The following is a 24,697-nucleotide window of genomic DNA, read 5'->3' as shown; positions in this document are numbered from 1 at the left end:
CCCGGTATTGAGGTGGTTAAGGAGTTAAAGTAAAGTTATCAGTATACCAAAGCAGTTAGGCTGAGGTTGTCTTTGTATATTTGTTGACAGTGCAGGGATCCTGCCTGAACCTCCATTGATCTGAACTCCACTTTATGAAGCGCTCATCCGCAATCATGGCTTTCCACAGCCCCCCCCCGAACCCCCCACTGCAAAGTGTACCCCTCAGCCACCCATAAAGGTGGGGGGGCATGACATCCAGTGTCCAATGCTGACAAGTTTACAATAAGCATGACATAGCTAACTTTGTAAATGATACCGTTGCAGCATGCAGATTCCTCCCATCTTTGTTAGGGGAATTTCTCTTCTTAGGCGTGCAATAAAAAAGGACGAGCATTCATAGTTGATAATTTAGGGGTTAGGAAATACTTGGCTTGTGGAACTACAAGTCTCCTGAGGCATTGCAAGACTCTGACAACCACATATGTGACTCCCAGAGGATACAGCACGATGGGAATTGATTGACCACAGCTGGAGCCTTGAGATTTCCTACTCCTGCATTAACACATTTTTCTGTTTGATTTTCCAGCAGAAACTTTAGCATTTCATATCTTTACAGAACATACCTGACCTCTCGAGGTGGTCACCAATCTGTCTACTCACCATTTTAGAAACTTTCTTCTCCTTACGGTAAACTTCTGTCCCTTTCGCTCTGGCTGTGCATTCAGTCTCTTCCCAGATAGTGTAACAGATTATGTTTCCTGCTTTTCATTTTGAGACTAAACGCCCCTCGGAGAAGACCCTTACCCAGAAGGAAATTAACTAGTTGATGGAGCCATGGTATGCCACGGAACCTTGGGAGATTTGCCATGCCCAAGTAACTTGTCATGTGGCATTAGTGATAATACTTAGATTTTTTTTTTATGTCTAATGCCCCATACACACGAGCAGAATTTCCGTCAGAAAAATCTTGGATGGTTTTTCTGACAGAATTCTGCTCAAGCTTGCCTTGCATACACACGGACACACAAAAGTTCTCTGAACTTTCGACCATCAAGAACGCGGTGACATATAACACTACGACGAGCCGAGTAAATGAAATTCAATGCTTCCGAGCATGAGACGAATTGTTTCCAATCATGCGTGATTTTTTGCGCGTCCGAATTGCATACAGGAGGGGGGCAGTGTGACAGGAGGGAGGGCAGTGTGAAGGGAGGGGGGCAGTGTGACAGGTGGGGGGAAGTGTGATGGGAGGGGGCAGTGTGACAGGAAGAGGGGCAGTGTGACAGGAGGGGGAACAGTGTGACAGGTTGGGGGCAATGTGACGTGAGGGGCAGTGTGACAGGAGAGGGCAGTGTAATGGGAGGGGGACAGTGTCATGGGGGGAGTGTGACAGGAGGGAGGCAGTGTGACAGGAGGGGAGCATTGTGACAGGAGGGAGGGCAATGTGACGGGAGGGGGAGCAGTGTGACAGGTGGGAGGAAGTGTGACGGGAGGGGGGCAGTATGAGGGGAGGGGGCAGTGTGACAGGAGGAGGGGCAGTGTGACAGAAGAGGGGCAGCGTGACAGGAGGGGGAATAGTGTGACAGCTTGGGGGCAATGTGACAGGAGGGGTAGCGTGACAGGAGGGGGGCCAGTGTTACAGAAGGGGCAGTGTAATGGGAGGGGGACAGTGTGATGGGAAGGGGGCAGTGTGACAGGAGGGGGCGCAGTGTGACAGGAAGGGGGCATTGTGACAGGAGGGAGGGCAGTGTGATGGGAGGGGGTAGTGTGACAGGTGGAGGGTAGTGTGAAAGGAGGAGGGTAGTGGGTCAGTGTGACAGGAGGGGGGCAGTGTGACGGGGGGGGCAGTGTGATGGGAGAGAGGAAGTGTGACAGGATGGCATTGTAATGGGAGGGGGCAGTATGACAGGATGGGAGAAGTGGAAGGCAGCACGAGGGGGTAAGTGTGACAGATGGAGGTCAGTGTAGGGGGCAGTGTGACAGGAGGGAGGCAGTGTGATGGGGAGGGGGGTAGTGGAGGGCAGCAGGGAGGGCAGTGTGACAGGAGGGGGGTAGTGGTGGGCAGTATACGGAGCAGTGTAACAGGAGGGAGACAGTGTGGCAGGTGGGGGACAGTGTGACGAGAGGGGGGAGGTGTAACAGGAGGGGGGGCAGTGTGACGAGAGGGGGGCAGTGTGACGGGTGGGGGACAGCGTGACTGGTGGGGGGCAGTGTGACAGGCATACCTCACAACTTTTTGAGATGGGAATGAGGGACACCTATCAGCAAAAGTATGCAGGCATAGGACACACACCCCCTGCCACGCCCCTTAAAGGAGAATTGTACAAAAAACAAGATTGGTTAAACCCAAAGTGCTTTTTTACCACTACTATTCCTTTATATTGGCTTTTGGAATTTACAAATGCAGCAATTTAGAAATCAGATGAAAGGTTTAGTGCTGGAAAACACTTTTCGATAGATAAAAAGTGCATTTTAAAAACATCTATATATATCAGACCAAAATGAGGGACAAATGAGGAGGAAAGAGGGACATTGCTCCAAATCAGGGACAGTCCCAAAAAATCAGGGACAGTTGGAAGCTATGATCATTTGCAGAGCACACAGTGTGCAGCACCTTCAGCCCTTGCAAACCACACAGTGTGCAGCATGATTCAAGCAATCTAAAGCCAAAGAATCCTATTTCAACTATCATGCTTGCAAAGAGAGAACAGAGAAAACTACCCCTTTGGTGGTGAGCACAGGAGAACCCTTTGTATTATTGACCATGGACTTTCTGACAGTGGCTGGCACCTCTTCAGGGTATCACTACGCTTTGGTGTTTGTGTACCATTTCTCTAAGTTCGCCATCGTGGTGCCAACTAAAGATCAGACTGCCGCCACCATGGCTAAACTGTTCTGGACCCATGTAGTCCAGCTCTACGGGTGCCCCAAACGGAGTCTGTCCGACCAAGGGGCGAACTTTGAGTCTAGGGTGTTTTCTGAACTGTGCCGTCTTAGTGGTATTCAGAAGTCTCACACTACTCCTTACCACCCCCAGGGAAATGGAGCCTGTGAACGCTTTAATCGCACATTGTTGGGATTGATTCGCACATTTAAGCAAGAGCATTGAGAACGTTGGCCACAGTATGTTGGAAATGTTGTTTGGGCTTACAATCAGACTGTGCATCGAGCCATTGGTTATACTCCCCATTTTCTGATGTTTGGGCGTTGTGGCCATTTACCGGTGGATTTACTCTTGGAAACTTCAGAGCCTATTACGTCAAGGACCCCAGAGGAATGGGTCCAAGATCACTGACACCACCTGGATCAAGCCAAACAGATAGTACTGGGAAAGCACCAGGATTTAGCTGAGGAAAGTACTGTTCAATTGTTGCCACTTACACCGGGAGACAGAGTCTTGGTGATGAATCCTAAACACCTGAGGGGCAGCAAGCTGGAGCCCAAGTAGGAGCCCTGTCCATATCGAGTCAAGCAACAACCTTTCCCTGGGCGGCCTGTGTATGATCTGGTTTCAAAGAAGCTGGATGGACCTCACAAGAGACTGCATCGTAATCTCCTTCGTCCATGTGTGTTCAGTGATGATTCACGAACGGATAATCCTATTCCTGTCTTACCCCCATCTGCTAGATGGGACAACAGCCAGGATGTCCTCAACAGTGACTGTGCAACCTGGTACCTGCCCCCTCTGCCGGCGGTAGAGACCTTATCCCTAGCTGGGGGAGATACAGAGAACCAGGCTGCTGCTACTGAATGGGACTTATCTGTGAAGGAGCCACTTTGGAGGAGGATGAGCCTCTTGTGGGAGACATAGCACCTACCGATCCTGTTGCCTCAGAGGGAGATAGACATTTGGAAGACCCAGAGCCTCGCTTGCCAAGCGTATTACCAGGGGACTGAAACCTGTCAAGTATTCTGACTATGTGACATGAACTGTTATGTATTGCTTGTTTTCTTGCTTGCTATATTATTGCACTGTTTTAATTACCTCTCCCTAGGTGTATGCAAGGGATTACAATTCTTAAGGGGGAGGATGTAGGCAGCTGTGGTGCAGGGCAGCCTAGTTGGCTGCAAGAGGTAATGGGTTAGCAAGTGTATATTCTCATTTTCAATGCCTATTTGATATGTTTATGCGTACATATGCTCAGAGCTGTTTGGTATCTATATTGTCTCCAGCACCATTTTGGAGAAGCCTGGTGTCCTGATAGGACAAGCAAATCTCGGGAGATTTGGTCGGCCATTTTTGGGTGGATACTTTTGTAGCAATAACTCTCGGTGGAGCTGCTGGTTTAAGCGGGCTTGTTACCTTCACTCTCGACACCTATTTTCACTGGGTCTAGGGTTCCGTTGAGTTTACCTCTGGACGATATAAGCACCAAACACTTGAGTAGGTTTTCTAATGCTTTAATAAAATGAACAAGGGAAGTAGCCGGAAAGAGGTAGTAGAAAAGCTGCAGGGACGCTCAAATACCTTTCTGTTGTATTTTTTCAGAACATTCTTTATAATTGAACACTTGTAATTGAATAGTCCCCCTTTCGTAGGATTCAATCTTTGCCCGCCTGGATAGACATCTCTCACTTGCCTAGCAGCCAGCACGTAGCACGAACAAAGTCTCTGCCACAGACTTATCTGAAATAAAACCCGTACGATCCTCTGCCATAGGATGTATTGGTTTGTGATGAATGTCAGATACAGTACTTGAACCTTTAAGCCAACCCGGCAGTACTATACTGTAAGATTACTTCGGAATGCGTCCTCCAACCGAGTCACCAGGCCCCTCTCCAGACCAGCACTCTGCATGATCTTTCCATGACGGGTCCTCCCCTGGGATCTTCTCGGTTGTCCAGCTTCTTCAGTCAGGATAGACAGCTCAGGACCGTTCCTCCGCTGCTGTGGTAGGCCCCAGACAGGCTTCTGGGCCCACCCACACGCCGCAGCGACGCGGGCCTCCGGAACGGAGGACCACGAGGTGGTATTCCTAGTGCATACCTGTCGGCCAGGAGGGCCAGTAGGTGGCTGAAAAGAAACCCTTCTACATGGCGTCTGTCCCATAAATACCCTCTCCCAGAATGCAACTCGGAGGACCACCTCCACCGAGTTATCCCCGGGACAGAGGAGCACTCATTCGCTTCAACACGTTGCTTTTCCAACACCTACCAATGGTGACAACGACACCCACCGGCACAATGTGGAACTGCATGCAACTTCAGCCAAGCTGGAACAGAGGCAAATCTAATTTCCTATAATAAGCGACCCACTAAATTTACCTATCAGCGGTAGATAAAAATCTACCAGCGCTACATACTCCCCCCAGTACAATAGACGTTGTCCTCAACGTCTGTCACAAAACAATAACTCCCAAGCCTGAGAGTAGGTATTTGAGCTTAAAACTTGGATTTAGCTAAAGAAGAAAGAAAGACAGTAGAAAGACATTTTAAGATCAACATTTGTAAAACATTATGTTCACATCCGCAAACAAAACCATCCTATGACTGTACACAACCTCACTATCTATTTTAGCTGAAAAGCCTAACAGCTTGATAGGGGATCAGATAGTTCCTGAAAAGGAAAACATATTAAACATACATGCAACCTATACTGTTTCAGGAGCAAAGTCTCATTTGAAAAAAATGAAACTCTCTTCCCATTATCTATATCAGATTAATCTTTAGCAGTCCATCCCTATATATACACAATTTTTTCTTAAATGAAGAAAATCCGGCTAGCAAAAAGAAGTCCTTGGATTTAAAACACTGAGATGAGTATTCAGATCTTGACCAAGAAGATCTCTATGCACTGACACTAACTAACTAACTCAAAGTTCTTTTGTCCATAATTACCAATAAAACCGGGGATCTGGCAATGTCAGTGTCTTTCCCAGTTTATCCACTGTAGTGATGAAATACACAACGTCATCTCTTCCGGGTCTGCAAATGACCACTTTGTCAGCATAAATGTGCTGACCATAATTCCAGTGCATAAAACAATTCACTGTAACGTTCATCCATAGCAACAGAACAACCAGTTTTCCGGAAAGGCTTAGGCACAGACAAATAGTCCCAAACAGCTTCACTGTACCAAAGCTCCCGGTTAGCTTCAATCACTTGCATTATGTCCTGAGGGACATATGGGAACTCCAAACCATACTCCATAGCGACACGCTTGTTCAACATTCTCTGCAAACGTGCAAGTTTCGGTAAGGATCTATTTTTCCCCATACCAGGAGGCACACACAAATCCAATGACTTGCTCACCATAGACCCAGCCGGTGCACCATAGACCCAGCCGGTGTCTGAAGTGAACTAGTAACTTTTGACAACGTCTCATTTACAGTGCTGTGTGGCTCCACACAGGGTGACGTCTTCCCAGAACTCAGGGCTGTCCATTCAGGGAAAGTCATCGCAGAGGCAACATCCTCGCCTTGGGCCCATAACAACTCTTGTGACATAGTCTCAAATAGGTCGTCATCACTGGAAAGATCCGGCATGGATTCTATCTCCGAATCTCCCAGTTCTTCTGCTGAAAGATATCTATTTACAGTCCCAGATACATTCCCCAACAATTGCTCAGCCGTTCCTGATGTGGACTTTGTTGGGTCCGGTTCGGGTAGTCTCTGGGGTAGGCCTCGACCACAGCCGCGGGAAGCCTTCACATATCCCACCTTCTTCTGGACAGGTACAACAGGGATAGGTGTAGTGGACGCGGAAATCAAAGTAATATCCGCTGATAAATCGGTAACAGCAGTGTCTCTCTCCGGAACACTCTCGGTAGCAACAGGCAAAGTCACGGCCCGCCGTTCTCTTTCAGCAGAAATAGCAGCTTCTACTGTGGCGACACCTGTAGCCCAGTCCATACGATAAGCACGGGGCGACATGGTAGGTTGCTCCACCACAAACAAATATTCTCCACATTGCGGGCAGCGACCAAATGGACAGAGATGTACGGCCAGTCCCTCACATTTGTGGCAAATCACGCCCAGCCCTTCGATATCTCCAACGGTGTAGAGAACAAACCTCCCCTGCGGCTTCAGATGAATACCGGTATCTGTAAGCAGGGTTCCGGTCAACATAGCACTCGACACGGTGCTCGCTGGGAACATTCTTGGTCCCATAATTGACTGCATGGCCGAAAAAGAAATGGCCACACTCTGATCTTCTCAGCACGATCACGAGGCCTCTCTTCTTCTCTGGCGCCAAACACATACACGCGTCCCACGCGGTATCAAGTAGGGTAGACTCCTCCCACTTGTTCTGATCACGTAGCTCCCGGGCATTTACTGGCGCTCGCCGCCTACACACTCAGAAATAAAGTCCTGCAACTTTTTTCTTCTTCTCCTGAGAAAATGACAAAGTCCAGCTCTCACTGTAAACTCCTGGTGAAACACCTCTCCAGGTTGTGAGAATTTGACGGCTAACAAATCCCGGATGAGCCCCCACATGTAGCAATAACTCTCGGTGGAGCTTCTGGTTTAAGCGGGCTTGTTACCTTCACTCTCGACACCTCTGTGTCACCGGCACCGGGTCTAGGGTTCCGTTGAGTTTACCTCTGGACGATGTAAGCACCAAACACTTGAGTAGGTTTTCCAATGCTTTAATAAAACGAGCAAGGGAAGTAGCAGGAAAGAGGTAGTAGGAAAGCTGCAGGGAAGCTCAAATACCTTTCTGTTGTATTTCTTCAGAACATTCCTTATAATTGAACACTTGTAATTGAATAGTCCCCCTTTCATAGGATTCAATTTTTGCCCGCCTGGATAGACATCTTTCAGTTGCCTAGCAGCCAGCACGTAGCACGAACAAAAGTCTCTGCCACAGACTTATCTGGAATAAAACCCGTACGATCCTCTGCCATAGGATGTATTGGTTTGTGATGAATGTCAGATACAGTACTTGAACCTTTAAGCCAACCCGGCAGTACTATACTGTAAGATTACTTCGGAATGCGTCCTCCAACCGAGTCACCAGGCCCCTCTCCAGACCAGCACTCTGCATGATCTTTCCATGACGGGTCCTCCCCTGGGATGTTCTCGGTTGTCCAGCTTCTTCACTCAGGATAGACAGCTCAGGACCGTTCCTCCGCTGCTGTGGTAGGCCCCAGACAGGCTTCTGGGCCCACCCACACGCCGCAGCGACGCGGGCCTCCGGAACGGAGGACCACGAGGTGGTATTCCTAGTGCATACCTGTCGGCCAGGAGGGCCAGCAGGTGGCTGAAAAGAAACCCTTCTACATGGCGTCTGTCCCATAAATACCCTCTCCCAGAATGCAACTCGGAGGACCACCTCCAGTTATCCCCGGGACAGAGGAGCACTCATTCACTTCAACACGTTGCTTTCCAACACCTGCCAATGGTGACAACGACACCCACTGGCACAATGTGGAACTGCATGCAACGTCAGCCAAGCTGGAAAAGAGGCAAATCTAACTTCCTATAATAAGCGACCCACTAAATTTACCTATCAGCGGTAAATAAAAATCTACCAGCGCTACACTTTATATAAGAAAGCCCAGCCACGTTTTAGTTCAGAGCATGTGTGTATGTATAGACAGGGACAGAGACCCCTGCTTGTGAGGGAGAGTTAGGAGAAGATAGGGAGAGTGTTCCAGCCTGTGAGGGATAGCTCAGGGTTCCTACGGAGTCCTGTATCAGCAATCCTGGTCGGATGAAAGACTCCTCATTGCGGATAATAAATCCGGTGACCTCGCTGTGAGGGAGGGACAAGCAGATCAGATGCCTATATCCATCTGCTGAAGGAATACCGCTTTTACTGGGTAACATGTGTGAATATCAGCCTCTACAGATACGCATCGTGTGCTTGGGTTTATACTGTGTCAGTCAGTGGAAAGTGCCTATAGTGCTGACGAATACAACTACTGCTTACATCAGAAGTGACTGTGCTGTCTATCTGTGCCTCCATGCTTGGAGTGAAACAACTTGCATTACTGCTGTAAATACTCTTCCTACTACCGTCTCTCTGGTAATAAACGTTGCCTGGTTTATAAAGTCAGTATGTGTGATTCCCTCTGTAAGCCGCTACTCCCTACACCCGCTTATACGCAGAGGTGATCAAATACCACCGAAAGAAAGCTCTATTTGTGGGGGAAAAAAATTATAAAAATCTCATTTGGGTACAGTGTTGCATGACCGCGCAATTGTCATGCAAAGTGTTACTGCCCTGAAAACTGAAAATTGGCCTGGGCAGGAAGGGGGTGAAAATGCCCAGCATTGAAGTGGTTAAGAGCATCTATTGGCGTGGTGGAAAAAAGCCGAGCTGGCCTAAGCCTGTTGTTGTGCCATACTCACACAGGTACTCGTTGACGACCCTGTGCTGCATGTGCAGCCGCTGCAGTATTGCCAAAGTCGAGTTCCACCTGGTGGGCATGTCACAAATCAGGCGGTTTAAAGTGGACACAAAAATGGAACTTCTGCTTTTCGGAATCCTCCCCCCCTCCGGTGTCACATTTGGCACCTTTCAGGGGGGAGCAGATACCTGTCTAATACAGGTACTTTGCTCCCACCCACGGATATCTACCCCACTTCCCGCCCCCCCCCCCCCGTTGTCTTCTGGGAGACACACAGGTCCCAGGAGACAGCAGGGACCAGTGGGAACGCACAGCACAGTAAGGAACCAGGAAGTGAAGCCACAAGGCTTCACTTCCTGATTCCCTTACCGAAGATGGCGGCGGCGGGAGCCGAGGGACAGATCGGCTTCAGGTGCCGACATCGCGGGCACCCTGGACAGGTAAGTGTCCACATGTGTCAACTTTCCCCTGTCTAAGGGCGGACAGGAGGTTTGTGCCATTATCACACACCACCATTCCTGGCTCCAGCTGGCATGGTGTGAACTACCTCTGGGCCTGTCCCTGCAGAGCTGCAAGATACTCTGCTCCGGTGTGATTCCTGTCCCCTAGACACGCCAGCTGAAGCACTGCATGGCACCTTTTAGCCTGACTCATTGAATAGCCCTTTGAATGCTTAGGGCAGTGATGGCGAACATATGGCATGCGTGCCAAAGCTGGCACGTCGAGCCCTCTCTGTGGGCAGGCAGCACGCAGCCAGGATAGGGGAGGGAATCCCCCAGCAAGGCAGTCACTTGCACTGGCGGTGCAGGCACGGAGGAGCCGGCTCCCTTCCTATCATGAGTGCGATCGTGCAGTGGGGCGGCAGATGTGAATACAGCCCTCCCTGCATGCACTGAGGGCAGCCCAGTGGAATGGACACGGAGTGTCTGCTGTAAGCAGCGCAATGCCTCTGGATACCGAGGAAGAGAAGAATGACTCCTCCCTTCCTGGTCTTGGAGAGCGGCTTCCTGTGCAGGGGCTCGGGCGCTGAAGCATGGCAATTTGGAGGACTTTGGCTGTACATACACAGGTATGAAAACAGGAATTTGGAAAGGAACCAATGTTGGAGCCTACCCGGGGATCACTGCCACATCCCAGAAAAGGAGAGAGACCAAAGAGGAAGATGTGCCCCAAAGGGGATAATACGGGCAGTGTATCACCGGGAAATGAATGAATGGTGCAAGCGTCAAGTACACAAATGTTATTAAAAAATTATTAGCAAAAGTTTATTGAGTACAAAATATACATAAACATATATGATATAAAATCACGTAAGTGGAAGAGACAGTAGATAAATAGTAATCAAACTGCTGAGGTGCATTGGTATGTCTTCCCAGCAAGTTCAAGAATGACCCGCTGGAATGAGAATACCGCAGCACAGAATACTCTACATGTTTCGGAATATAGAGGAATTATGTTCCCTCTATACAGTGTATTTCCTTCTTCAGGAGTTTCTGGGGAGCAGTTTTTGCTGTTTTTAAAGCATGTGACTCTTCGTCATATATACTGTATACAAATGAGCCAGGAGAAGGACTCCCACTTCCTAGAGTCCAGAGGATTGCATCAATTTGTTAGAAATCCAAGTATTGGATGCATTTAGATGGATAAGAACCCAGAAAGGAGGGTGTAAGGTGATTTGCAGATTCTGGCCTTGATGATGAACCCCACAGGGACGGAAAGCCAGGGCTCACAAGAGCCACCACTGCTGGGCGGACTGCACATACATCTGGTCTCTGATGCTTTTCAGTGTGGACCTGTCCTGCAGGGGAAACTCACTCCTCTTGGCTTGTATAGCTATACAAGCCAAGAGGAGTGAGTTTCCCCTGCAGGACAGGTCCACACTGAAAGGCATCAGATGTATGTGCAGTCCGCCCAGCAGTGGTGGCTCTTGTGTGCCCTGGCTTGCCGTCCCTGTGGGGTTCATCATCAAGGCCAGAATCTGCAAATCACCTTACACCCTCCTTTCTGGGTTCTTATCCATCTAAATGCATCCAATACTTGGATTTCTAACAAATTGATGCAATCCTCTGGACTCTAGGAAGTGGGAGTCCTTCTCCTGGCTCATTTGTATACAGTATATATGACGAAGAGTCACATGCTTTAAAAACAGCAAAAACTGCTCCCCAGAAACTCCTGAAGAAGGAAATACACTGTATAGAGGGAACATAATTCCTCTATATTCCGAAACATGTAGAGTATTCTGTGCTGCGGTATTCTCATTCCAGCGGGTCATTCTTGAACTTGCTGGGAAGACATACCAATGCACCTCAGCAGTTTGATTACTATTTATCTACTGTCTCTTCCACTTACGTGATTTTATATCATATATGTTTATGTATATTTTGTACTCAATAAACTTTTGCTAATAATTTTTTAATAACATTTGTGTACTTGACGCTTGCACCATTCATTCATTTCCCGGTGATACACTGCCCGTATTATCCCCTTTGGGGCACATCTTCCTCTTTGGTACATACACAGGTAGGACAGTGCTATGAGGGAAGGGGGGTGCAGAGGACACTGCTATGTATGTGGGGGGGATGTGAAGGGGCCTTCACTTCACCCCCCTGATCCCTGTATTCTGAGCACATGCATCCATCTCTGATCCCTGTATTCTGAGCACATGCATCCATCTCTGATCCCTGTTTTCTTAGCACATGCATCCATCTCTGATCCCTGTATTCTGAACACATCCATCTCTGATCCCTGTATTCTGAACACATCCATCTCTGATCCCTGTATTCTGAACACATCCATCTCTGATCCCTGTGTTCTGAACACATCCATCTCTGATCCCTGTATTCTGAACACATCCATCTCTGATGCCTGTATTCTGAACACATCCATCTCTGATCCCTGTATTCTGAACACATCCATCTCTGATCCCTGTATTCTGAACACATCCATCTCTGATCCCTGTATTCTGAGCACATCCATCTCTGATCCCTGTATTCTGAACACATCCATCTCTGATCCCTGTATTCTGAGCACATCCATCTCTGATCCCTGTATTCTGAGCACATCCATCTCTGATCCCTGTATTCTGAGCACATCCATCTCTGATCCCTGTATTCTGAGCACATGCATCTCTGATCCCTGTATTCTGAGCACATGCATCCATCTCTGATCCCTGTATTCTGAGCACATCCATCTCTGATCCCTGTATTCTGAGCACATGCATCCATCTCTGATCCCTGTATTCTGAACACATCCATCTCTGATCCCTGTATTCTGAACACATCCATCTCTGATCCCTGTATTCTGAGCACATGCATCCATCTCTGATCCCTGTTTTCTGAGCACATGCATCCATCTCTGATCCCTGTTTTCTAAACACATCCATCAATCTCTGATCCCTGTATTCTGAGCACATGCATCCATCTCTGATTCCAGTATTCTGAGTGTAACGCATCCCTCATCCCTGTATTCTGAGTGTAACAAACTCCTTTGAAAAAGCACAAAAGGTTTTTCTGGGCAGTATCGTAAGTTTTTGGTCCCTTAGGGCACATTCAGAGGGATGATGAGTCCCATCCTCAGTACAGAGCCGCTGGTAGGTTTAATTCCATGTTGGCACTTTGAAATAAATAAGTTGGTTTTGTGTCGCTGTTTGGGCACTCGGGCTCAAAAAGGTTCGCCATCACTGGCTTAGGGGGTACTTGAGGTTCATAGGACAATTCAGCAGAGGAGGGAATGGAGGAGGAGGAGGAGGAAGAGGGGGTAGGGATGACAAATCTCGCATCATCACCAGCTGTATGGAGACGTGAGGGCACAACAAGCTGAAGCACTGAGCCTTGTCCTGCATCCTTCTGAATTATTCCTTATATTTACAGTGTGCTATGAATGAAATATATCTTCCCTGCCCATGCTTGCTGAACCAGGTGTCAGCAGTAATGTGGACTTTGTGGCTGTTTGCCTTGCCCAACGATGCCACAACATTGCCTTCCATGTGATGGTAGAGAGCTGGAATGGCCTTACGTGAAAAGAAAAAGCGACTGGGAACCTGCCCTTGTGGTAGAGCACATTCTGCAATTTCACAGAATGGGGTAGAATCCACCAGGCGGAACGGCAGAAGTTGTAGAGCCAGCAGTTTTGACAAGCTTGCATTTAGACGCTGGGCATGTACTGTCAAACAATCTTTCCGCACCTGTTTGACAGGTGCATATAATTGCAATTTTTGACAGCAAGGGCAATTCTTGCTTTCATCAAGAGTACTTCTATAGGGTTACGGTGTGAAGGCGCCAATGACACCCCAAAAATGATTTTTCCGCACCCGTTACAGAAGTAGAAGTCCAAAGTCTGTGGTAGAGACACCAGAATTTATCCAAAAAATCTCTAATCTTGTTCTCTGTGCACTACATTGTGGCCTCATCATACAGACTGGCTCCGCAAGCCGTTGCTTACAACATAAAGAAAGCTTGGAGGGAAAATGTCATTTTTTGGGCTTTATAAATGCAATTATTGCTGCAGCAGCTTCTATACACAGTACAAATGTGCACTTTACAGGCAGACTAAGGGGACCCCTCAGGCACTATATTAAAAGTAATTTTTCATTTTTATACTTTCACTTTAACCGCTTGCGACCGGCTCACGCCGATATACGTCGGCAGAAGGGCACGTACAGGCAGATTAACGTACCTGTACGTTGCCCTTTAAGAAACGGTTTGCGGACGCGCACGCCCGCCGCGACCTCCGTGAGTGGGGTCCCGCAAACTCGATGTCCGCAGAGATACCTGCGATCGTCTCACGGAGAGGAAGAATGGGGAAATGCTTATGTATGCAAGCATTTCCCCATTCTGCCTAGTGACACTGACACTGATCACCGCTCCCTGGAATCAGGAGCAGTGATCAGTGTCGTGTCACACATAGTCCCTCCCCCCACAGTTAGAATCACTCCCTGGGACACACTTAACCCCTACAGTGCCACCTATTGGTTAACCCATTCACTTCCAGTCACATTTACACAGTAATCAATGCATTTTTAATTGCACTGATCGTTGTATAAATGTGAATGGTCCCAAAATCACGCCAAAAGTGTCCGATGTGTCCGCCATAATGTCGCAGTCACGATAAAAATCGCTGATCGCCGCCATTACTAGTAAAAAAAAATTTATTAATAAAAATGCCATAAAACTAGCCCCTATTTTGTAGACGCTATAACTATTGCGCACACCAATCAATAAACGCTTATTGCGATTTTTTTTTTTTTACCAAAAATATGTAGAAGAATACGTATCAGCCTAAACTGAGGAAAAAAAAGTTTTATATTTTTTGGGGATATTTATTATAGCAAAAAATAATGCGTCTTTTTCAAAATTGTCGCTATTTTTTTGTTTATAGCGCAAAAAATAAAAACTTCAGAGGTCATAAAATACCAGCAAAAGAAAGCTCTATTTGTGGGGAATAAAGGACTTCAATTTTGTTTGGGAGCCACGTCGCACGACCGCGCAATTGTCAGTTAAACCGACGCAGTGCCGAATCGCAAAAAGTGCTCTGGTCTTTGGGCAGCCAAATGGTCCGGGGCTGAAGTGGTTAAGCATCAATAAATTACTGCCTATTTAAAAATGACATTTTTTACAAACTTTTTTTTCATTGATACATGTCCCGCAGGGCAGTACCCAGTCCCCCATAACCATTGTATGCCCAATTACTTGCATATAACCCTTCAAAATGGGCACGTTGATTTTACACATCCGTGTCCCATAGACTTTAATGGGGTTCGTTTTTCGGTCTCGAACTTTCCCTTCCTTCAATGTTAATGTCAATTATCATTGTTCTCTGAGTTATTGTACATCACTCTATTTCTTTCCTCAATAAAGTAATATTGAAAAAAAAAATAGATCTAAACCAGGTAAATTGAGTCATTTGGAGCAGCTAATATGCCTTGCATGTAGTTCAGGGGTGGGCAATTAATTTTCCCAGGAAAACTTGGAATGTTGTGAAAGGCTGAACTTACAGTGCCTTGAAAAAGTATTCATACCCCATTGAAATTTTCCACATTTTGTCATGTTACAACCAAAAATGTAAATGTATTTTATGTGATAGACCAACACAAAGTGGCACATAATTGTGAAGCTGAAGGAAAATGATAAATGGTTTTCATAATTTTTTACATATAAATATGTGAAAAGTGTGGGGGGCATTTGTATGGCGCCCCCCTGAGTCAATACTTTGTAGAACCACCTTTCACTGCAATTACAGCTACTAAGCCTTTTTGGGGATGTCTCTACCAGCTTTGCCCATCTAGAGAGGGACATTTTTTTGCCCATTCTTCTTTGCAAAATAGCTCAAGCTCCATCAGATGGTTTTCAAAATGTTTTACAAATAAATATCTGAAAAGTGTGGAGTGCATTTGTATTCAGTCCCCTTTACTCTGATACCCTTAACTATAATCTAGTGTAACAAATTTCCTTCAGAAGTCAGTTAATTAGTAAATAGAGTTCATCTGTGTGTAATTTAATCTTAATATAAATACAGCTGTTCTGTGAAGCCCTCAGAGGTTTGTTAGAGAACCTTAGTGAACAAACAGCATCATGAAGGCCAAGGAACACACCAGACTGTCAGGGATAAAGTTGTGGAGAAGTATAAAGCAGGGTTAGGTTATAAAAAAATATCCCAAGCTTTGAACATCTCACGGAGCACTGTTCAATCCATCATCTAAAAATGGGAAGAGTATGGTACAACTGCAAACCTACCAAGACATGGCTGTCTACCTGAACTGACAGGCCGGGCAAGAAGAACATTATTCAGAGAATCAGTCAAGAGGCCCATGGTAACTCTGGAGGATCTGCAGAGATCCACAGCTCAGGTGGAAGACTCTGTCCACAGGACAACTATTAGTCGTGCACTCCACAAATCTGCCCTTTATGGAAGAGTGACAAGAAGAAAGCGATTGTTGAAAGAAAATCATAAGAAGTCCCGTTTTCAGTTTGCGAGAAGCCATGTGGAGGACACAGCAAACATGTGGAAGAAGAGGCTCTGGTCAGATGAGACCAAAATTGAACTTTCAGGCCTAAAAGCAAAACGCTATGTGTGGCGGAAAACTAACACTGCACATCACCCTGAACACACCATCCCCACCGTGAAACATGGTGGTGGCAGCATCGTGTTGTGGGGATGCTTTTCTTCAGCAGAGACAGGGAAGCTGGTCAGAGTTGATGCGAAGATGAATGGAGCCAAACACAGGGCAATCTTAGAAGAAAACTTGATAAGCCTCACGATCGGATTTTCCAACGGGAATTGTGTGATGAGAGGCTGTTGGCGGAAAATCCGACCGTTTTTACGCTCCATCGGACAATTGTTGTCGGATTTTCTTTGGACAAATGTTGGAAGGCAGGCTTTAAAATTTTCCACGGACAAATGTCTGTTGTCGGATTTTCCGATCGTGTGTACACAAGTCTGTCAGACAGAAAGTACAAACACGCATGCTCAGAAACAAAGACGAGCCAGAAGCGGTTGGTCTTGTAAACTAGCGTTCGTAATGGAGAATTAATACGGCAAATTATGAAATCTTGAAATGCAGCGCACAATTCTCTTCTTCTTTAATGGGATAATAATGAAGCTGCTTTGCTGGTGATACTGATGGAGTTATTGCAAACTAATTTTTTCTAGTGATATCAAGAATAATATTATGCTTGTTTTTTTTTTTTTTGGTGCAAGTTACCACAACACCATTACTCGGTAGTTTTTAAGGTCAAAGATACAACTATGTTGGTGTCCCTTGTTAATTTTACATTGTATTTTTTTTAAAGTAACTGCCAAACTGTCATTTGAAGTAAAACATATAGCCAAGTATTATTCTACACAATTTTTTTTATTGTGCATTAAAAGAAGAAAACAAATAAAAATAGACATGCTATCTGCCAATAGAGCTTAACCAAAAAGTGCATTCTATGCATCCAAAAATATAGAAAATATAACAAATCAAATCATTATTATTCAACCGAAAAATAAAATAAAAGCCTCATGCATGTATCCTGCTTCTTAATATAGGGGGTCAACAATGCCAAGAGTTGGTGAAAGCAGGGGTCCGTCATCCGGAGATAATTCTGAAAATCATCCGGATTATTCTCCTGGAGCTCCCGCAGCAAAGGCATATGACATAATTGGTCACGATTAATAAAGCAACCAATTTTTGGTCCAAGAATTCCTCCTTCTCCTGTTCCTGGACTGGACTTGGGTCAAAGCAATAACTCGAAGGCAAATAATAAATAACACGTTATCTCCTCCGATTCCGCAACATGTCTGGTTGACGAACGGCTGTTCTGAAACGAACTGAAGTGCAAACTCAAAAGTGCGAAATGAAAAGCGCAAATCAACACTCACCAAACTTCTACTAACACAAACTTAGCAGAAGGAGCTCAAAGGGTGGCGCTTGACAATTGAACTTCCTCTTTTTGGGCTCGTAGTACGTCTAGTACGTCACTACGTTTGTGTTTGTTGGCCGACAATTGTGTGCCGTTTGTATGCAAGACAAGTTTTGGGCCAATGCCCTTCAGACAAAAGTCCAAGGCTTTGTCGACGGAAAATCCGAATGTGTGTAAAAGACTTGAGACAGGGGCGGAGGTTCACCTTCCAGCAGGACAATGACCCGAAACCAGTGGCGTAGCGTGGGGGGTGCGGGGGGTGCCGTGGCCCCGGGCGCGACATTTAGGGGGGCGCAATTTCGTGCCAGTAGTGTCACTACTGGCTGCCTCCTCCTAATTTTAATTTCCTGTGTTCCCCCGCGCTCCGGCCTCCATGTTCCGTGTTTGGCGCCCTGTGATTGGGCGTATGGGGGTCATGTGCGGTGTGGGGCTGGCCTATGTGCGATCAAGGTTGCTCCTGAAGTCCCGTCTCCGCACATGACCCCCCATACGCCCAATCACAGTGCACCGGAAAACACTGAAGATGGCGGCCGGAGCGCGGGGGAGACAAGCACTAGAAAGTGTGAGCCGCCGGGGCCGCTGTCTTCTCCTCTTCCTCCTATCCTCCGGACCAATGCAGGACAAGAAGGTGAGGAATGGATAAACACGGGGGGAGAAGAGAGAGGCGCAATATATGTAATGTCAGTATAGGAAGACTGTAGGTAGGAGAGTATAGTGGTCAGTGTAGTGTAGTTCTCAGTGTAGTATAGTAGTCAGTATAGTGTAGTGGACAGTATAGTAGTCATTGTAGTGGACAGTGTAGTATAGTGGAGAGTATATTGGTCAGTGTAGTATAGTGGAGAGTATATTGGTCAGTGTAGTATAGTGGACAGTATAGTATAGTAGTCAGTGTAGTGGACAGTGTAGTATAGTGGACAGTGTAGTATAGTGGACAGTATATTGGTCAGTGTAGTATAGTGGACAGTATATTGGCCAGTGTAGTATAGTGGACAGTATATTGGTCAGTGTAGTATAGTGGACAGTATATTGGTCAGTGTAGTATAGTGGACAGTATAGTATAGTAGTCAGTGTAGTGGACACTGTAGTATAGTGGACAGTATATTGGTCAGTGTAGTGTAGTGGACAGTATAGTATAGTAGTCAGTGTAGTGGTCAGTATAGTGTAGTGGACAGTATAGTGGTCAGTGTAGTATAGTGGACAGTATAGTATAGTAGTCAGTGTAGTGGACAGTATAGTGTAGTGGACAGTATAGTGGTCAGTGTAGTGTAGTATAGTGGACAGTGTAGTGTAGTGGACAGTATAGTGGACAGTATAGTATAGTGGACAGTGTAGTATAGTGGTTAGTGTAGTGGACAGTATATTGGTCAGTGTAGTATAGTGGACAGTATAGTATAGTAGTCAGTGTAGTGGACAGTATAGTGTAGTGGACAGTATAGTGGTCAGTGTAGTGTAGTGGACAGTATAGTGGACAGTATAGTATAGTGGACAGTATAGTATAGTGGTTAGTGTAGTGGACAGTATATTGGTCAGTGTAGTATAGTGGACAGTATAGTATAGTAGTCAGTGTAGTGGACAGTGTAGTATAGTGGACAGTATAGTATAGTAGTTAGTGTAGTGGACATTGTAGTATAGTGAACAGTATAGTATAGTGGTCAGTATAGCGTAATGGACAGTATAGTATAGTGGTCAGTGTAGTGTAGTTCTCAGTGTAGCAGACAGTATAGTGTAGTGGACAGTATAGTGGTCAGTGTAGTGTAGTGGTCAGTGTAGTGGACAGTGTAGTGGTCAGTATAGTGGACAGTGTAGTGTAGTGGACAGTATAGTGTAGCGGTCAGTATAGTGGTCAGTGTAGTGTAGTGGACAGTGTAATGGTCACTGTAGTGTAGTTCTCAGTGTAGTATTGTGGTCAGTATAGTGTAGTGGTCAGTATAGTGGACAGTATAGTGTAGTGGACAGTATATGGTCAGTGTAGTGTAGTGGACAGTATAGTGTAGTGGTCAGTGTAGTGGTGTGGTCAGTGTAGTGGTGTGGACAGTATAGTGGTCAGTGTAGTGGACAGTATAGTGTAGTGGTGTGGACAGTATAGTGGTCAGTGTAGTGGACAGTATAGTGGACAGTATAGTGGTCAGTGTAGTTCTTAGTGTAGTGGAGAGTATAGTATAGTGGTCAGTATAGTGTAGTTTAGTATGGAGGTCAGTGTAGTGTGTAATGGTCAGTAAAGGAATCAGGTTGGTCAGTACTATTGTATCTGAAGGGACTCTGGGAGTGCTAAAAGTCCACAGGTTAGGGGGTGCAAATTACTTGCCTTGCCCCGGGTGCTGACAACCCACGATACACCACTGCCCGAAACATACTGGTAGAGACATTCCTAAAAAGACTTGCAGCTGTAATTTCAGTGAAAGGGGCTCCTACAAAGTATTGACTCGTGGGGGCGCCATACAAATGCCCCCCACACTTTTCACATATTTATTTGTAAAAATGTTGAAAACCATTTATCATTTTCCTTCCACTTCACAATTATCTGCCACTTTGTGTTGGTCTATCACATAAAATCCCAATAAAATACATTTACGTTTTTGGTTGTAAAAAAAAAATTTCAAGGAGTATGAATACACATAGGGTAAATAATATAACAATATACTGTAAGTATATTATACTATCCCTTTATTAAAATGTATGAAGCCTTAGTTACCAGTTTAATCATCTCCTTCCTCTTTTTGAAACTTGAGGTCTCACTTTGGTTACCGGAAGGCTTTCAGTGGACAGATGTTCTTGTGTATGGGCAGTAAAGCTGCAGAACTTCATAAGACGATATTCTGAAAAGCGAAGAACAAGGACAAAATAGAGATGATGATTTTACCCGTCATTATAATCCTTTGCCTTCACAAAGGTGAGTCCCGCTACATGGCAGCAAGTACTTTTTAAGCCCTTGAACTCTGGAAGATTTAGGCTCGATTCACACCAATACGTTTTTTGATGCATTTTGCAGAAATGCAGGGAAATTTTTTAACATGAGTTCCTATGTTTACATCGAAGCATTTTTGTGCCTCTGCGTTTTTGAAAAGGGTCGGGGACTTTTTTTTTCTCGCAAAATGTAGAATATTGCATGTATTAGACTTTAATGGATCTGCATCAAAAAGCAAGTACCGCGTTTTTACCGCGATTTAGAATCGATTTTGCCACGATTTGCGTTTTGCAATTTGTGTTTTTTTTTTTTTAGCTGTGCATTCACTGTATATAACTGGTTGCTAAGGAGGGGGCCGGGAAGCCGGCCGCCGCGTCCTTAACGACTGAGTCATCAGCAGGCTTCCCCGCTGAATGTAAAAAAAAAAAGAATCGCCGGCTAAAATTTTTTTTCGAAAAAAACAGCGTGGGGTCCCCCCCAGGTCCATACCAGGCCCTTGGGTCTAGTATGGATTGAAGGGGACCCTCCCATGCCAAAATTAAAAAAGAAAATGGTATGGGGTCCCCCCCAAAATCCATTCCAGGCCCTTATCCGAGCATGCAGCCTGGCAGGTCAGGAAAGGGAGGGGAGGAGCGAGCGCCCCCCCCCCCCCCCCCGAACCATACCAGAATGCATGCCCTCAACATGGGGGGTAGGTGCTTTGGGGCAGGGGGGGCTCTACTCCCCCCCCTGCCCCAAAGCACCTTGCCCCCATATTAATGGGAACAAGGGCCTCTTGCCGACAACCCTTGCCCGGTGGTTGTCGGGGTCTGCAGGTGGGGGGCTTATTGGAATCTGGAAGCCCCCTTTAACAAGCGGACTCCCAGATCCCAGCCCCCCACCCCATGTGAATGGGTTGGGAGTACATCGTACCCCTACCCATTCACCAAAAAAGCCGTGAAAAGTCAAGAAAGACAAGAGACAGTTTTTGACAATTCCTTTATTAGTAAAATAGCTCTGAGCAGTCATCTCTCCCGATGTCGTCTCTTTGATGCGACTTGAGGTCCATAGACCTCAAGATTACACAGGCATTTCTTCAAGTCACATCAAAGGCATGGCAAAATCATGGCAAAGTCGTGTGACTTTCAGGTCGTACAAGTGTAAAAGGGGCCTTATAGTGGGAATGCGATATTTAGGCGGACTTTCTGACAGCAACTGACACTTTGTGCGAACCAGTGACACTTAGGCCCCTTTCACACTTGTGTGACTTGTCCTGCGACTTGGGACTGCAAAGTCGCATGACAAGTCGTAACCCATGATTTCCAATGATAACCATTCATATCTGTGCAACTTCAAGTAGCAGGGACTTCAAAGTAGTCCCTGCACTACTTTGGTCTGATTTTGATGCGACTTGAGGACCATAGACCTCAACATGACACAGGCATTGTTTCAAGTCGTGTCAAAATTGCTTCAAAGTCGTGCTCCAAAGCAGATGCAAAGCTGAAGACATTGCAGCAGGCCAGCTGGCAGATGCAGGATATCAGATGTGTGGTCAGGCCAGGGCCGCTGTTAGAAATCATGGGGCGCCGCAGTGGCGTCGCTAGGGGGTGGCTTTTGGGGCTATAGCCCCGAATCTGGGGCCCATAGCCCCGAGTCTCTGCAGGGGTCCCCAAGGGGAGGGGAGGCTCTCTGGGGACCCTGATGTAAGTGGGGGCTCTCTGGGGATCCTGATGTAAGTGGGGGGATCTCTGGGGACCCTGATGTAAGGGAGGGCTCTCTGGGGATATACTATATACACACATGCATATTACTGTATATATATGTGTATGCCCGCCCAAGCATATGACTTTCTTTACCCCCATGCTGTCATGAAATCTGGGGGAATGGTGGCAGGAGCAGAAACATGTAACATGTTCCAAAAGGTAAAGTGGTCAGTTGCGCTTATATTATCCTCATATTCCCATTTAAAATGGTGAAAGGTAAAAATATACTTCTAAAAAATACCTCCAAATATTCTTAATCTGCAGATTCTTACAAAATATTTTTTTAAATGAAATATAAATCGATCTAATCCCACCATTATGCATGTAATGTGCTCATAAAAATGCATTAGTGATAAAACTTACTAAAATGTGCATGTGCTCTTAAAACATATCTACTGCTTATAATAAATAAAGTAAAATTATATCTGATTAAATATATACCGTGCTACTTGAAACTTCCAAAAATAAATAAATAAATGCAAATGTGCAAAAAGTATACAAAAATATCTTCCTTTTTCTAAAAAATCCTTCATGTGAAATGTAAACAGTTCATCAAGTGTTATATAATCAGACTCCTCAGTGTTAATTATATTGTGACAATATTGAAACAAAAATGAAAAAATAGTGTCAAAACAAGAGTATTACTTTTACTTCTTTCACTTCTTTAATGCTAATCGCTCCTCCACTCAGATTCCGGACATGTAAAAAGAAAAATTATATATCCATTGCGCAGAGATTAAACACTAATTGAATACTATCTATCAGATAGAGTTGTTCCACTCACATACTCTCCTAGATGGGATCGCTTTTTATTGATCAGCTGCAAACCGGAGCTCAGCGGCAAGGTACTTCATTCACCGCCGCTGCTATCTCACACACTGCAGATGCTGGGGACTTCACAGGCTCCTCCTACCAAAAGGTGAACCTTTAAAGCGGTGTTTCGCCCCCAAAAAATAAACATTTAGAGCCAGCAGCTACACCTACTGCAGCTGCTGGCTTTTAATAAATGGGCACTTACCTGTCCTGGAGTCCAGCGATGTCTGCACCCGCAGCTGATGTTTCCATCAGCTGTTGGGTGCTCTGTGCCCATTCAGTTTGTGTCTGCATACACCACAGACTTGTGTCCATTTACATCAGGCTACCTCTGAACTGTCCCATTTAGGTCTGGAAAAATAGTAAAGGATGTTCTTTTCCTTTTTTTTTTTTTTTGACCTGAATGGACAAGTCAATTAATATTTGGACTCCTGTAGACCTACATGGAGCTTTCAATCAGGTCCACATAAGTGGCAGCTGGTGCTCAAAATTTTTTGGGGGGGGGGGCAAACAAACTGAAAAATTCTGAAAACAACACATCAATTGCTGCCACTGTGGCCATCAAACGCAGCCACTGTACCCATCAATTGCTGCCACTGTGCCATTATATGCAGCTACTGTACCGATCGATTGCCGTCACTGTGCCCATTGAACACAGCTACTGTGCCATCAAATGCAGCCACTGTGCCCATGAATTGCCGCCACTGTGCCATCATATGCAACTACCGTACCCACTGGTCCACAGGAAAAACTGACAGACGGACCTGATTGCAAAGCTTGGGTGAAAAATTCTTAAAGTGGAGTGATTTGGGGGGTGGTAAAAAAATGCAGCTTGGCTGTGTGTTTTTACTGTCCCTTCCCCCCATCACGTGTGTAAAGTAGCATCTCGCTATGTTGCTCATGGTCATTATCATTATGATGAGCACAGCAGGTTCTCTATGGCTCTGTCAGTGTAACATGACTGTGTGGTGCTGACTTTCTTATGGCTGTGCTGTGTTATAGTCTGAAACACACAGTACAGCCATATATTAAGAAAGTTACACTGACAGAGCCATAGAGAACCTGTTGTGCTCTGATCATCATAATGTTAATGACCATGAGCACACAATGGGGAGTCTTGGGACTGAGCCTCAGCCTGTGTGATGTGTGGTGTGTGTAGGGAGTTTGCTTGCCTGTGGACCAGCGTCGGGATTACTCTTTTTTTCAGTGTCTCCTTCAGGCTGCAGCATGGCACTTACTGAGGGAAGGGAGCTGCATTAAAATAGAATCCATCCGCCGAGGAAATCATACAATGATCACAAGGTACACAGATGCAGAGCAGGGATTGTATGCCTCCACCCAAAAATGGAGAAAAAGTCCCTCTTCTGCTTCCTCTACCTCCTGGGCCCCTCTATTAACCTGATGGGGCCCAGGAATGTACTATATACCTTGCCAATCAAGTAGGTGCAGGTTAATAAAGTTATTTAGCTAATTCGTTTTTTTAGCTAGAAATCTGCTCGGGCCCCCCCCCCTGCTGGCGGGGCCCGGTACAACAGGGCTGGCTGTACTGCCCTATCAG

At 46.0% G+C, this 24,697-nt stretch overlaps 1 protein-coding gene and 1 long non-coding RNA gene across 2 annotated transcripts in view; one reads left to right on the top strand and one right to left on the bottom strand.

Annotated features, from left to right (window-relative positions):
• Positions 1-751, bottom strand: part of LOC141117059 (uncharacterized) — a 48,933-nt gene extending 48,182 nt beyond the window's left edge. The window contains exon 1 of the long non-coding RNA XR_012237084.1: positions 643-751. This is a non-coding gene — a long non-coding RNA (uncharacterized lncRNA). The remainder of the gene's footprint in view (positions 1-642) is intronic.
• Positions 752-20,409: 19,658 nt separating this feature from the next.
• Positions 20,410-24,697, top strand: part of LOC141117561 (cell adhesion molecule CEACAM3-like) — an 80,385-nt gene continuing 76,097 nt past the window's right edge. Inside the window, exon 1 of the mRNA XM_073610467.1 lies at positions 20,410-20,569. Within this exon, the coding sequence (XP_073466568.1) occupies positions 20,527-20,569 (43 nt within the window). The 5' untranslated portion in view covers positions 20,410-20,526. The remainder of the gene's footprint in view (positions 20,570-24,697) is intronic.

The sequence above is a fragment of the Aquarana catesbeiana genome, linkage group LG13 (genome assembly GCF_042186555.1).
Source record: "Aquarana catesbeiana isolate 2022-GZ linkage group LG13, ASM4218655v1, whole genome shotgun sequence".
Taxonomy (NCBI): domain Eukaryota; kingdom Metazoa; phylum Chordata; class Amphibia; order Anura; family Ranidae; genus Aquarana; species Aquarana catesbeiana.
This window is presented reverse-complemented; position numbering and strand designations above follow the sequence as displayed.